The sequence below is a fragment of the Drosophila tropicalis genome, unplaced genomic scaffold, assembly GCF_018151085.1.
Source record: "Drosophila tropicalis isolate 14030-0801.00 unplaced genomic scaffold, ASM1815108v1 contig_694, whole genome shotgun sequence".
Lineage (NCBI taxonomy): Eukaryota > Metazoa > Arthropoda > Insecta > Diptera > Drosophilidae > Drosophila > Drosophila tropicalis.
The window spans coordinates 2718325-2731103 of NW_027173176.1; the positions used below are offsets into that span (position 1 = coordinate 2718325).

Genomic DNA, 12779 nt, shown 5'->3' on the forward strand with positions numbered 1-12779 from the left:
AATATCCTTTTTTTTATCAAACGTTTCACCAAGTGATATTTGATTGGCGTTATTTTTATTTGATGGCTTCCATCCCATCCCTTCCATTATCCCTTATTATTTTACTCAATCAACTAAAAATCAAATGCACTTACCATCTTAAAATATATTGGAAAAATGTTAAACAGCAATTAATTGATTTCTACAATTTTGTTTTTAGTTTTTATTCTAGTGATTTACAGATTTTGGTTGCCCAAAAATTGAACTGAACTACTTTAAAATGATTTTCTTTGCTTTTTGCCAATGTATTTGTTTCTGCTTTTGTAATTGCCTTTTCTTTTCATATATATTTAGATATATAACACATTATGTAACATTTAGAAGACATTGCGACAAATGGGACATGTCGATTTGCTGCTGGTGGTGAACCATTTATACTGAAAGTGAATGAAAAATTAAGCATTAAATATATTTTATTTAAAGCATTGAAGGTCACTTTTTTTTTCTTTATTGACTTACTAAGCAGGGTCCGTGGAATTTCTTTTTGCAAGTTTTGCACGTCAGTTTTGGCAACTGGCATGTATCCTGATGGATGACGGTATAGCACACATAACATTCTTCTACGCCTTCGAATTTCTTGTCAAGATTATTCTTCCACATCGTTAGGCCATCGTAGATGGTGCCATTCTGTTGGGTGAGAAAAGGTAGAGAATTAGTGCACCAAAATGAGAAAACAGAATGCATTTGTTTGCTGACCTGATGTGTTAGAAGGAGAGTCAATTGCATGCCCACGTTGCGAGATGAAGCACGTCCGCCTATTTGCTTGCCGGATTCCACTTTAACCGCACCAAGAGGATAATTGGAAGCCAGGGAAATGACCAGCTCCATGCGTGCCTCATCGATTGCATAGACAGCCAATACTTCTCGAGTCGAAATGTGAACAGTAACCTAAAAAGTAACAAAGAAACAACAAATCAAATATCAAAATTCCAACATTATTATTCAAGTAAATCCAGTAGACTTCGATTCAAGTGGCAAACCAGTGAATTGTATTAATCTTTAAGTAGCAAAACTGCGATATGGTACCATTGGAGATATTCCGCGGAGTTGTCATTATCCTATTGCTAATCAGCATTGCCGTCGTTTTCATTTTACGCATGAGCAGCGAGGAATCGCTGTAGGCAAAGATATCTTCGGGCACCTACCTGCATATTTTCGTGTTTTTCTTTGCGATTCGCTATCGCTTTGAGCTCTTCGCTGCAGATCAAGGTGCTCACATAGTTTGTGGTTAGGTTGTCAACAAAATTCTTTTGTCTGGACTGGCTGGTGTTCCACCATTTGCGTACCACCGCGGGCAATTTGCGTAATACTTCAGTATACAAGTGACAGGCATATCGTTCCAAAGAAAGTTTTTCATCTATAAAGGGAGAAATACATTAGATATAGAAGGCTATGATTTGCCTTTCAGTTCGATCAAATTCACAGAGTATATTGTGTTAGCATCTTCCCCTTCTCCCAGTCTAGTTTACAATAGTATTTCATTGAGTTAATCCGTCTCGCTCTCTAGGAAATATTCAAATTATTTAATTTTTTTTTGTGTTAAATTTTTTTTTCCTTGTTCATTGTTTTTGACTAAATTATGGCCAAAAAACCATTCAACTTCAAAGAGATGCCATCGGAGGTGCCTCCTCCTCCACCACCGCAGCGCGGTATCAAGTTGGATAATGAAAAGCAAACCGTTGCAGAGGCACTCAACTTTATGAAGATGTCATGCGAACGTCCTCCACAGGAACGGAAGCCGAAAACACAAACTGAACAGGGTCCAACAGTGGCAGACGAATTGAATGCCCGTTTGGGCATGGTTCATGTCCGAGCGGATCACGCGAAACGCATCAAGCGTCTTGTCAAGTGGCCCGTTCAGGAACAGCAGGCAATGTACAAGTTCTATTGCGTGTGCCCACGCTATCATCCCTGCTATGTGCCCTGCCAGCATACCGGACAGATAATCATTGATCGCGATGTCCTGTCGAGGGAGGAGCACATTTGTTTTTTGGCCACTCCCAAGAAGGATCTGTCGTCACAGAAAGTCCATAAGCCACCCAAGTACTTTACAAAGAAAATCTATGTGCCAACTTGTACGGCTCGCGTAGAACGATTGGCTGATCCTCATCCCCAGCGTGTAAAGGATACGTTCAAAAATTATAGAAACCTTCTGTCGCCCCGCCAATTGACCGCATTGCAGAATCAAATGAAACCCAAGCCGCCAGTAGAGGTGATGACCATGGATAAGGCCATGGAATATTTGGAGGAGGAGCAACGATTGCGTCGTGTTGCCAGGCAGTTGCATCGCAGACGTTGCAAGAGTTTGAAGAAACGCATTCTACTGCGTCAGCGCAAACAGATGCAAAAGATTGTCTGTGTGCTGTTCGAGGAGATGAAGGATTTCTTACTCAATGACCAGTTCATCATTGATGAAAATTCACCCCTATGTGCAGTGATTTTGGAGCGTATCAAAGACTTTACAGGTAAACTATGCTTAACAATGTTTCCTCAATTATTTAACTTTTAACAATACATTTGGTTAGATCAAGAATTCTATACGACAAGCAATTTGCGTGAATACCAACGCATTTTGGCCAACAATCTGACCGTTTGGATCAACAAATTCATTTCGAATTTGAACATTTACTTGGCACCTCAACAATTGCCCGTTCAGCGTCCCATTATGCATCACGAGGATCCCGAACAATTTGTGCCCCTATCCGATTATATTTCCATGTCCGAAGGCATGGAAGAGGAAATGCAAGAAGACTATGACCAAGGATTACAAGAGTATGAGGACTATGACATGTTTCCAGATGAGGGTGAATATTTGCCCGACATTCTTGCCGGTGGCGATGGCGTGGCCTCGGAGGAAACCTTGATAAACTAGCAAGACACAAACTTACCCTTCATTTGAAGCCAATTGAGCTCCTTAAAGACACTATTGCTTTGCAATTTGGCGCCATGATTCTTCAATATGTCCACCGGCATGGCACGGAATAGAAAATGTAGAAAATTCTGTAATTTGTAATTTTAATTTTGTTTAGCAAATTTCTTGTGTAAAATCGAAATCGAAAGTAAAAATCTCTCAGCCTCATAATAGGCCCTTGTATTGTAAATACAACATGTACCTCTTCGTAGTGGTTTTCATTTAGCCAATTGGTGTAAACGGCACGCAAAGACACTGGCGATTTGGCGCATGCATTGAGCACGCAATCCCAAATAAGTAAATAGCTTAAAGCATTGTGTTTATCAATGGGTTCCAGGTCGTCCAGTTCAGTTAGCTTGAACGTGAACTCCTTCAAATAGTTTTCTATTAGCGAATTGTAGCGTGTAATATAATCTTCAAAGCGATTCAAAAAGTGCCATTGTGTAATGGGTGAGGACACATTAATATCCAAATCACTTTGATGTTTCTCATTTAGCTGAATGTCATCGGCCACAAAGTCGGGTGTCAATTGCCGTAGAGCATGTACAGCAAAGAGCCGTACACTGTGTTGTCGATTATGAAGTAGCTTCAATAGATAATTGCATAAATGATCCAAGCTTATTTTCGCATTAGGCGACTTGCAGAACTATAAAATGAAATGAAAGAAAAGAGCGATTAAAAAAGGGGTTTCTTTTCGTTAAATAAGTTTATGCTACTAACGCTGTAGATAAAACTGTAATCGATGAATTCCAAAGTGGGTGTTATTGATTCCAAAAGAACCTTATAGCAGAGCTGGAAGTCCTTCTCAACTTTTGCTTCTTCATTGGTTAGTGTGTAAAAGGATTTAAACAAGACCACATTAACCTCCCGTGCAAATAATGTATCCCATTCATCAATCACATTTTTAAGCATTTCCGTTGAGCTCTTTTGCTTCTCGCTATATATGAAACGCATGAGTGAGGCAAACAGTTGATAGACGGCCGACATAAAGAAAGAAATCTGAAAATTAAACATGAAATTAGCAATCACACAGTTCAACAAATAATTTATTATCCCACCTTTGGATCACAATAGTTAGACAGAGATTTGGACAGGGTTAATATCCATGAACTAAGACCAATACGTATAGTGTCCCAATTCTTGATACTCAATTCATAGGGAAATCGTTGAAGAACTTCTGTTAGAAGTTTAATAAACTCCACAGTATTCAGAACTGAATCGTAGGACATCTTGTGTAAGTCCCTAGAAAAGAGAAGCAATCACATGTTTATAAGTGATTTATTTTTTATATTCGGTTTCAAATTTTCTTACACATTGTAATGGAGCAAATCCTTTTGGCTGGCATTCTGTTCTCCTATGGTCGTAAGAAATTGTACAGCCGACACAATGATATTACGATCCGAAGGCGTATTAAGATCCGCGCCGAAATTATTTACAATGAGACAACGGAAGACAGCAGATTTCACCCAGATTTCAGGAGGATCAGTACGCATAATAGGCAAGCTGAGGCCAAGAGATCTATCTGCTAACTTTGGAAGCAGGTCCTGAAGAGGATAATATGGGATATTTATGATAAATTCGTAAACAGTTTATCTTAATCCTTGACTCACCTGCAGTATCATCACATATGCTTTGTACGATCCATTATTCGTTAAAACTTCGGCCAGATGCTCATGCAATAATATGGTAGCGTTTTCCTCGAAGACTGTGTATTGGCTATGGAAAACCAGATAACGCAAGAGACTGCTGGTGATTGGACTGCATGTTGATTGCTGGTCAAGAGCCTGCTGCTCAAGAAGATCTTTGATGATATCGACCAAACCGCTGTTATTGCCCATAAAATGGACAACATTTTCCGAAAGCATGCAGATTAAATTCAATTTCGAGCATTGCATATCACCGTTGACTTCCAGCCACAAATCAGCTGAAGCGGCCACTCGGAGACACTGCAAGATCTTTTCTTTCAGATAGTCACTCCAGTGCTTTAAAAGATTTTCATTGGGATCACAGTAGTCCTCGGTAATTTCATCGTCCACACTACCATTGGCCACAAGCGGCTGCTCGTGTGTGTTCATAGGACACACCAGCTTAACAATGGTAGAGAAATTAAGAGCGGCGCGCCTTATAACACTGTAAATGAGTTCCTCCTCTAAGCAGGCCGATTTGAATTCTGAGCCAGCAGTAATACCTCCAACCACCTCGTACTGTAGAGCCTGTACATAGACACAGCAATTTTCGAATTTATGTACCAGTTCATCAGTTATCAGTGGCGACGTTAGAAGGGCCTTAAGAGTTGTGTCTATGCGTTCAAGTTTCGTTGTCTCGTCTTCAATGTTCTCTGTGGAGCAGATGACAAACTTGGCCATAGCCTCAGCCATACTATCTACCTGGACTTCTTCTGCAGTTGGAGCTCCGCCGTCGCACACTTTGTAAGCCAATTGTTCGACTATTTGCGCACACTTGCTCAATAGATCTTCATCAATTTCAATATCTTTGCTGGAGAGAGCATCCTGCCAGCAGGTGGTTAACTCCCACAGCGTATCCTCCGATAAATAGTCTCCTGGCTGATGCTCCAAACTGAATTTGAACAGCTTCAGGAATATCTCCTGACGCACTGCCAATGATGAGTTGGCATTACTACAAATCACAGGCATAATTTGAGCTATAAAGCTACCGCACACCTCCACCGTTTCACTGTCCAAGTTGGAGGATTGCTCCAACGGTTGCGACATTGCACGCAATATCTGGTCCACTGTCGCAGCATTGATGAGTATATCACCCGTGTCCGTTTGAAAGAAGCATTTATGCAGTAAATTGAGCTTGTCCCGATTATTATCCGCCACTACCTCATTAGCAATGCGACCGATGATGGTGCAAATGTCTTCTGTGATTAGCATGCGGCGCACTGAAGGCTCTGTGCACAGTGGATAGGAGAGTAGGCGCTGGAGAAGAAGATTCTGTACATAGTGATGCTGCACTCTCAGCAAAGACTTTTCAATATACTCGAAACGTTGCTCCGGCTGCAACCAAACCAATACTTCAAAAATAATATCCAATAGCGAATCGCACGTCTCCTTATTGATATCGTGAGATCCATCTCCTAAAAGACTCAATATCACATCCAATGTGGCCCGAATCTCGTTGCTTTCCGTTAGACTTTCATAGAACTTTAGGTCGCCAAACATTCGAGTCAAAATACCAATATGCTCAACATATCTTGACGGATTGGTCGACATCTTTGCCTTATCCAAACAAATTCTAGCCAACTTAATTGCCAATTGCTTAAGCTCCTTCTGTATGAAGGCTGCTGCCTCCTGGGTTTCTTTTTTACTGCTCCTGATTATCTCTTCTTGCGGAGCCTCTGCTTCTTCTTGGAACTTAACGCTTGGCGACTCTAGACTAGGATTAGCCACGTGCAAGTACTGTACTAACTGCAAAACATTCGATAGCAACTGCTCGTTCACTTCACCCTGGGCAGCCAAGTTCTCGGTGACTAGTGCAAAAATGTCTGTCCAAAATAGTTTCAACAGTTTTCCATATAGCAAAGACCTGTCGTGGCCATTTTGACACTGACGATCCCAGAAGGCAACCAGGGCGGAGGTATGCTGAAAGAAGCACTTTACTTGGGCATTTTCATCGGATAATAGTTGCGCTATTGGCTGAAGCAGATGATTCTGGAGCAAATCAAGGGCGAAATTATTCCGCTGAGCTTCTTCTCCGTCTTGTTTTTGATTCAACTGTTGCAGCAGAAAACGCATACACTCAAAGTAGGCATTGTGAATCACCATTATATCCGACTTGGATAGAGGCGGATCATATGTCCCGATTATGCCAATTTTCAGATCATCAAAGAATCGTTTGTAGAACTCAAAAATATCCAGATCTTGCAGACTTTCTTGTGTAACATTAGCCACAAATGGTAACAGATTAGGGCAGATTGCCGAGGCATTGCGATTAAAGGCATTTTTCAGCATAGAAGATAATTTGGGCAATACGGCCTTGCGCATATTCAGACAGGAATACCTAGAATCAACAAAATGTTAGATATTTTAACCATGTAAATGAATGTGAAAACAGACCAATCGTTGTAGTTAGTTTGCAGTAGCAACACACAGCCCCAAATGTGGGGAGCTACAAGAGGATCCGCCTCGTCTATGAACTGGAAGCTCAGAGAAATCAATTGAGATTTGTGTGAAGTGACGATATCCAAGAGAGGGTTTTGTAGTATGTGATAAACACACTCAAACCACGAAGCTCTAAAAGATGTTTGATATTATATTTAAATGATAAAGACATTACAAATCAACAGTTTACCTTATAGCTGGAAGTTTATGCTTGGCGAATATCCAGAATTTCTGATGGTTTAGCAGAGTTGCCAGGCCTTGTTTGATGTCTTCCTCCATTTGTGACGATACATGCTGCAGCAAAAAGGAGATTACTTTGAAACTGCTGACCAAAACACGCTGATATTTTTGCTCTTCCTCCTCGGGCGTTAGACCCTTCCCCAATGACATAGTGGACGCTGTGTGAAACGTTATATTCCGTGTCACATACTCCAGAATCTCTGTTTGGCAATGCTGGCAAACTTCTTTTGTCCGGTTAGCTCCAGATGCCGCAAACGTTTCAAGAAATGAATTGGTGGCAATGCTAGCCGCCGGCGCGTAGCTATCATAGCGGCTACACAACCATACTGGAACCAGGAGCTTAAGATATGGCGCCATATTTCTATTACATTTCGACATGAGCAACTGCGTAACAGATTGGCTTAATTCACGAACATTGTGCTCCGGATCATTGGCTAGATTTTGATAATGCTTAGGCCACAATGGCAAGAATGTTTTCAATGTTTCTACATCGTTATCCACAATGCATCCCAACAACTCCTGCAGAGCCTTCTTCTTAGTCATCGGATCTTTTTTAGATAGTTTTCGCAATATAACCTGCAGTTCTGGAATTATGTTGGCATCGAAGGTATCCTGATCATTTGAATTGGCGATTCCCAAGCCACCAAAAAATATTGTTGACGGATTGGAACTGCCCAGCAACTCGGCCGTACGGCTACTACTGGATGGCTAGAGGAGAATGCAGTATAGAGCAAAGGTTATTGCAATTATTCAGGTTGTAAAAGGTGAAATATATTGCATATAATTACCTTTGCATTGTTTTTAGTGCGTGGTACTTTTTTTCCACCCATTGTTTTCCTTTAATACAAGTCGACTGATTCCTATCGATAGCATGTGGCAGACCAGGGCTGGACAGTAAAGTAAAACCATATGCAAATATTTAAGCATTTTAAAACTTTAAACTGCACTTCTATTGAAATTGTTGGACTTGCCTTTATTTAAGCTGTATTTCAAAATACATTTGCAACGTTTATTTCCTATTTAATACCGTCTAGACAACATTCAAAGTGTCTGCACCATTTCATCGAACAGCTGACCGCCATCGATAACTATCGGATGAAGTGGTGTGCCGCTAAAGAAATTATCATTCGCACGTGTTGTTGAATTGTATACTCTACCGCGAGTGATAACAATGTCAAAGTTTTTGTCGTATTATAATCTGTTTCCCATACCCGATCCTAAGGAGTTCCTTGGGCTGGCCTCGGACTGCGAAAAGGGAAATGTAGTTACCACACTGGCTCGCAATGTTGTTGTTGTGCTTAATGTAAGTTTTTCCAATTAAAAACGTAATTACATGAAATATAATTTCGAACTCATCTCCCCAGATTCGCACACAGAAGCAATTGCTTAGTTGGTCTCTGCCAGAGAAGCTTTCAGCAAAGGTTATCTATGATAGAAATAGTCAAAAATATGTCGGTGTATTCGGAAATCACTCATTGCGCCTATGGAATGTGGACACCTTAGATGTCACCAAGTGCAAAAAGCTGAAATTCCAGAAGAGCATTGCCCATCTGGTGGAAACAGATCAGGAAGCCTTAGTTCTATACAGTGACGGCGTTTGCCAAACCCTCTCTGCGGCTTTGGAATCACGCGTAGATCAGAAGGCGGACACAGCCGAGCAATTGGCTCTAACAGCGGCAACAGTGCTTACTAAGCCAACTGTGTTTACACTGGCCGAGGGTCACCAGGTGCTTACATATTTCCAAGAGAAGCGCGAGTCTGGAGAGTTACATCTGGTACGAGTTTCTCTGGACACATCGACAAGAAAGGAATATCTCCTGCAGAGAGAATCAATCAGATTGACCGGCTATGCTGTGATTGAGGATGATGTAGCGCCACACTTGCTAACCATTTGTGAGTAGACTTCAGTCAATTGTGATGAACCTCTATCTGATTACATTGCTCTGTCTATTAGGGTCTGACAAACGTATCTTCATGCTTAATCTTGGCGAGGGTTCCACAGAACGTGCACCTGGACAATTTGTTTCAATGCTATCGCATCTTAATGTGGAGAGTAATCTGTCTGTACACGGAGTCTCGCGTAATTTTGCTGCCATTTATGGCGCCAACCATGGACAGGAGGGTGCCTCCCTGCTTGTCTATAACACACAATTTAAAGTGGTTAATGCTAAGCAGTATTTCAAAGTATATCTGGAATTCTCCCGGCTGTGGTCACGGGATGAGCACATTCTCCTGGCCATGGGACAGAACATAGCAGCTGTGCGTTATCGCATGAATCGTGAATTATTGGTTGATATGTTGGGCTCTCAGTTTAATGACACACATATGAACCAAATAACAATTGAGCTCGATCACATTAATGAAGAGGAATGCCTAGAGGCAACCATTCGATTCGACAATAGCAACAAACCTCAAATAGATCACCACAAACTGGACAATCCGGCTATTGAGACTATTGCGCCAGCGGATAAAATAAATGTTCCTTTCGATCCGCCCGAAGTATTCCAACAACATATGAATGAGTTAGTCAAGCAGCATGTACATGGTGAGGTCAGAAGGTGTGAAAATAGTCTCGAGGATGTCGGTCTAACGCTGATGTCCAATTTTCACGATGATGGCTCTTTTACTGTCACAACCCAGGCATTGATTCGGCAGCTTGAGAAGTGTGGAGCCGGAGAACAGGAAATCGCCGAAAAACTATTAACGCTGTTCATCAAAACTGACAATTCCAAGCAAATGTTAATGTGCTTGAAACGGTACAGCAATATTTCCGAGTCCATGTTGGCGTGGTCTTTGCGCTATGCTCTTGATCAGAATGATCCTAAGAAAAAACTTGTAAATGCTGTTCTAGCCACTAGTTTCGAACCTAGCGCAATTGAAGAACCTCTGCGCCAACGTCTGGAACTTACACATGTGCAGCATTTACTCGAACATTTATATCACTTGGTCGTTGATCCTCATTTACAGCTGGAAGAGCGTCCCAATCGGGAGTCATCAGTGGTACAAACAGAAATTCATGCATTACAGTGGCTGGGAGCCTTACTCACTTCTCACTTCACTCTGCTAACCATATCCAAAGATGAATCCCTGCTGGAGTTGCTCACCAACTGGTCACAGCAATTGAAACTTTACGAAGAGAATATCCAAGATATCGAAGTTCTGGTACCACTGTTAACGAACATTGTGGAAAGAAAAGAACTAAAGCCCATTTACTCTACCAACTGGTATGGCATCGAAGAGTTTGTCTTATACTAGATGAATTCTGTTTTGCTAATAATTAGATGTTAAATAAAATAAATTCATAATTACCAAAAAGTAATCCTTAAAAAAACAAAACACTTATTTTAAATGTTCGATAAATTATATTAGTTTGTTGTGATCAAGTTGTTTGCAGTCTCCAAACTAATTAGACATCAATATAAGTAAAACTTAGGCAATATTTAAGGACATGAACAAGGTGTATATAGTTTCAAAAAGGATTGTTTTATATGAGATCCCTAAAATTTAGACATTCCTGTCAAAGCAAATGTTAGTTATTTGAAATAATTTCTATGGAAGATATTCGATAAAGTTGGGGATTTTTGGACAACAAAGTATGTATGATGTGTATATACCTATGTGTGTGTGTTTATGTACATACATATGTATATGACCAAAACAAATTTGAGGCGACTGCCTACAGCATTAGTCTCGAACTCCAAAATGAAGTAAAACTTTTCCAACAATTCGTTAACGATGAATACGCACCGAAAGCTTCAAGCTCCATCCCCTTCATTTGTCATCATTTCATCAGCAACAATGACAAACCAAACCACTCGATCTCCTCCAAACCTCTTTACCACTTTCTCTCTTGTGCCTTTCTCGCCACCAATTTCAACAACTTGAGAGCGATGACCAGAGGTAGAAATAAAAAATAAAAAACTGATGCTCAAAATAACTACCAGAGGGTACTTGGACTGGCATCGGTCTAAACGACTATTGCATACTCTTTCAAGTTGGTTAGTTGAAAATACATACATACATACATATGTAAGGCAAGTCACCAGTATATACCCTGTACAAGAATTTTCCACATGAATAAGCAATTTACAATGCAAAGCCATAACTCACAGCCATTCTTCTCATCGAGTTAGTATAGTACTTTATGCACTCCAAATCAAACAGCAATAACAGGCCAACCTCATAGTTTTATAGACACCCTTGAAAATGGCACTCTATGTTTAGGATATAGGATATAAAATATTAATTTTTATTAACTTTTCAATCAAAGACATTTTTATGAAAGCAACAATTGGATATATTAATGTGTCAATATGTTGACTTTAACTTAAAGGTTTATTCATTGAAAATATTTGGTATTCTTGTCTTGTAATAACTATGTGAAACCATTTTTCAAATTAAAAACCATTTTAAAAATTAAAGAGAAGTATTAATGATAAATGCTCAAATAGAATTTTCGTTAGTTTGTGAGAAATTGCGTAGACTGAAATCTACTTAGTAGTAACTTATTTCTGGTATTCTTGAAATATCTATAAAGAAATTGAATTCATATGGTAAAAATATAAAATATTTACTAAGATACCTTGCAGCCAGTGGGTAAATGGTATACCAAAGTCGTGCAAAATAACATAAGAAAGCCTCCCCCACTCGATAAAGTATGTATACAATGTGTTTTTAATGAACAATAAAGGTCAAGTCGATCTATTCACGTCTCTCTGCCCTTTCGTCCGTTGGTCTTTACGTACCTTTAGATCTCTCTAGAAGACTAGAACTTCTAAGACTCTAAGAGACCTCGCAAGACCTGTGAAATTCAGGCGTTTGAGGATGTAAAACATATATATGTACATATATATGTTCATTCATATAACCGCTATATAGTTAAACAATATCAAGTCAAAAGTGTATATCTTAACTTCTTACTAAGTCTACAATATCTACGAAATAGATAGCAATGAATGGAAACAATTTAAAATCAAATTAGGTATGTATGTACATGTCCTTTTAGCCAATAGGGTAATAGGGTATAAAAACCCAAATGAAATCAAAAAATTTCCAAATGGCTGCCCCCCTTTTTGGTATATGGTTATTTTTTGTGGTTTCAAGTGGAGATGATTGTGATGATGGTGGGGATGGAGGAGGGGGGCATTCGATTGATCGTGGGCCCACAGAATCAGAGAAGTAAGTTAAAAGCATTTCTGTTGTTCCCCCTATTTTTTGTCTTTTTCTTTTAAAGACTGATCGCGTGCTGGGGTATGGTGCGGAGATAAAGGGGGCAGCATTAAGCAAAAGGAGATGGTGGGGGCGGGGTCAGATTGGAAAGGGGTACAAGAAAAACCTGCTTGTAACGTCATAAAGTTGAGATAAATTATTTAATTTTCGATTTCCTAAAACCATTAAATAGCAAAGACAGCAGCCTAGCCCAGTCGCTGTGTAATCCAAAGAAGAAGTTGCCAAGTCATACCAAT

The 12779-nt window shown here is 40.0% G+C and overlaps 3 protein-coding genes across 3 annotated transcripts; 2 read left to right on the forward strand and 1 right to left on the reverse strand.

Moving 5' to 3' along the window:
- Window positions 1-174: 174 nt before the first annotated feature.
- On the reverse strand, window positions 175-8173 carry Ltn1 (E3 ubiquitin-protein ligase listerin). The gene is made up of 13 exons (XM_068292561.1): window positions 8103-8173; window positions 7265-8022; window positions 7030-7206; window positions 4561-6973; window positions 4262-4494; window positions 4009-4192; window positions 3671-3949; window positions 3153-3596; window positions 2928-3039; window positions 1185-1396; window positions 736-927; window positions 499-666; window positions 175-416 (listed from the first exon to the last, which is right to left on the reverse strand). The coding sequence occupies exons 1-13, from the start codon at window positions 8142-8144 to the stop codon at window positions 357-359; spliced, it is 5274 nt and encodes a 1757-aa protein (XP_068148662.1). The 5' UTR covers window positions 8145-8173; the 3' UTR covers window positions 175-356.
- On the forward strand, window positions 1490-3161 carry Rcd7 (Reduction in Cnn dots 7). The gene is made up of 2 exons (XM_068292562.1): window positions 1490-2504; window positions 2565-3161. The coding sequence occupies exons 1-2, from the start codon at window positions 1619-1621 to the stop codon at window positions 2909-2911; spliced, it is 1233 nt and encodes a 410-aa protein (XP_068148663.1). The 5' UTR covers window positions 1490-1618; the 3' UTR covers window positions 2912-3161.
- A 225-nt stretch (window positions 8174-8398) lies between the features above and the next one.
- LOC137578932 (nucleolar protein 11) lies at window positions 8399-10650 on the forward strand. The gene is made up of 3 exons (XM_068292555.1): window positions 8399-8617; window positions 8679-9207; window positions 9269-10650. Exons 1-3 carry the CDS (start codon window positions 8486-8488, stop codon window positions 10567-10569), a joined length of 1962 nt encoding a protein of 653 aa, XP_068148656.1. The 5' UTR covers window positions 8399-8485; the 3' UTR covers window positions 10570-10650.
- The last annotated feature ends 2129 nt before the right edge of the window (window positions 10651-12779 follow it).

Coding starts and splice junctions, on each gene's coding strand:
- Rcd7 (XM_068292562.1), top strand. CDS start 1,619: ATGGCCAAAAAACCATTCAACTTCAAAGAGATGCCATCGGAGGTGCCT. Junction 2,505..2,564: donor GCGTATCAAAGACTTTACAG/GTAAACTATGCT, acceptor ACATTTGGTTAG/ATCAAGAATTCTATACGACA.
- Ltn1 (XM_068292561.1), bottom strand. CDS start 8,144: ATGGGTGGAAAAAAAGTACCACGCACTAAAAACAATGCAAAG. Junction 3,950..4,008: donor CTAACTATTGTGATCCAAAG/GTGGGATAATAA, acceptor TTTAATTTTCAG/ATTTCTTTCTTTATGTCGGC. Junction 928..1,184: donor AAAAACACGAAAATATGCAG/GTAGGTGCCCGA, acceptor GTTACTTTTTAG/GTTACTGTTCACATTTCGAC.
- LOC137578932 (XM_068292555.1), top strand. CDS start 8,486: ATGTCAAAGTTTTTGTCGTATTATAATCTGTTTCCCATACCCGATCCT. Junction 8,618..8,678: donor ATGTTGTTGTTGTGCTTAAT/GTAAGTTTTTCC, acceptor TCATCTCCCCAG/ATTCGCACACAGAAGCAATT. Junction 9,208..9,268: donor GCCACACTTGCTAACCATTT/GTGAGTAGACTT, acceptor TCTGTCTATTAG/GGTCTGACAAACGTATCTTC.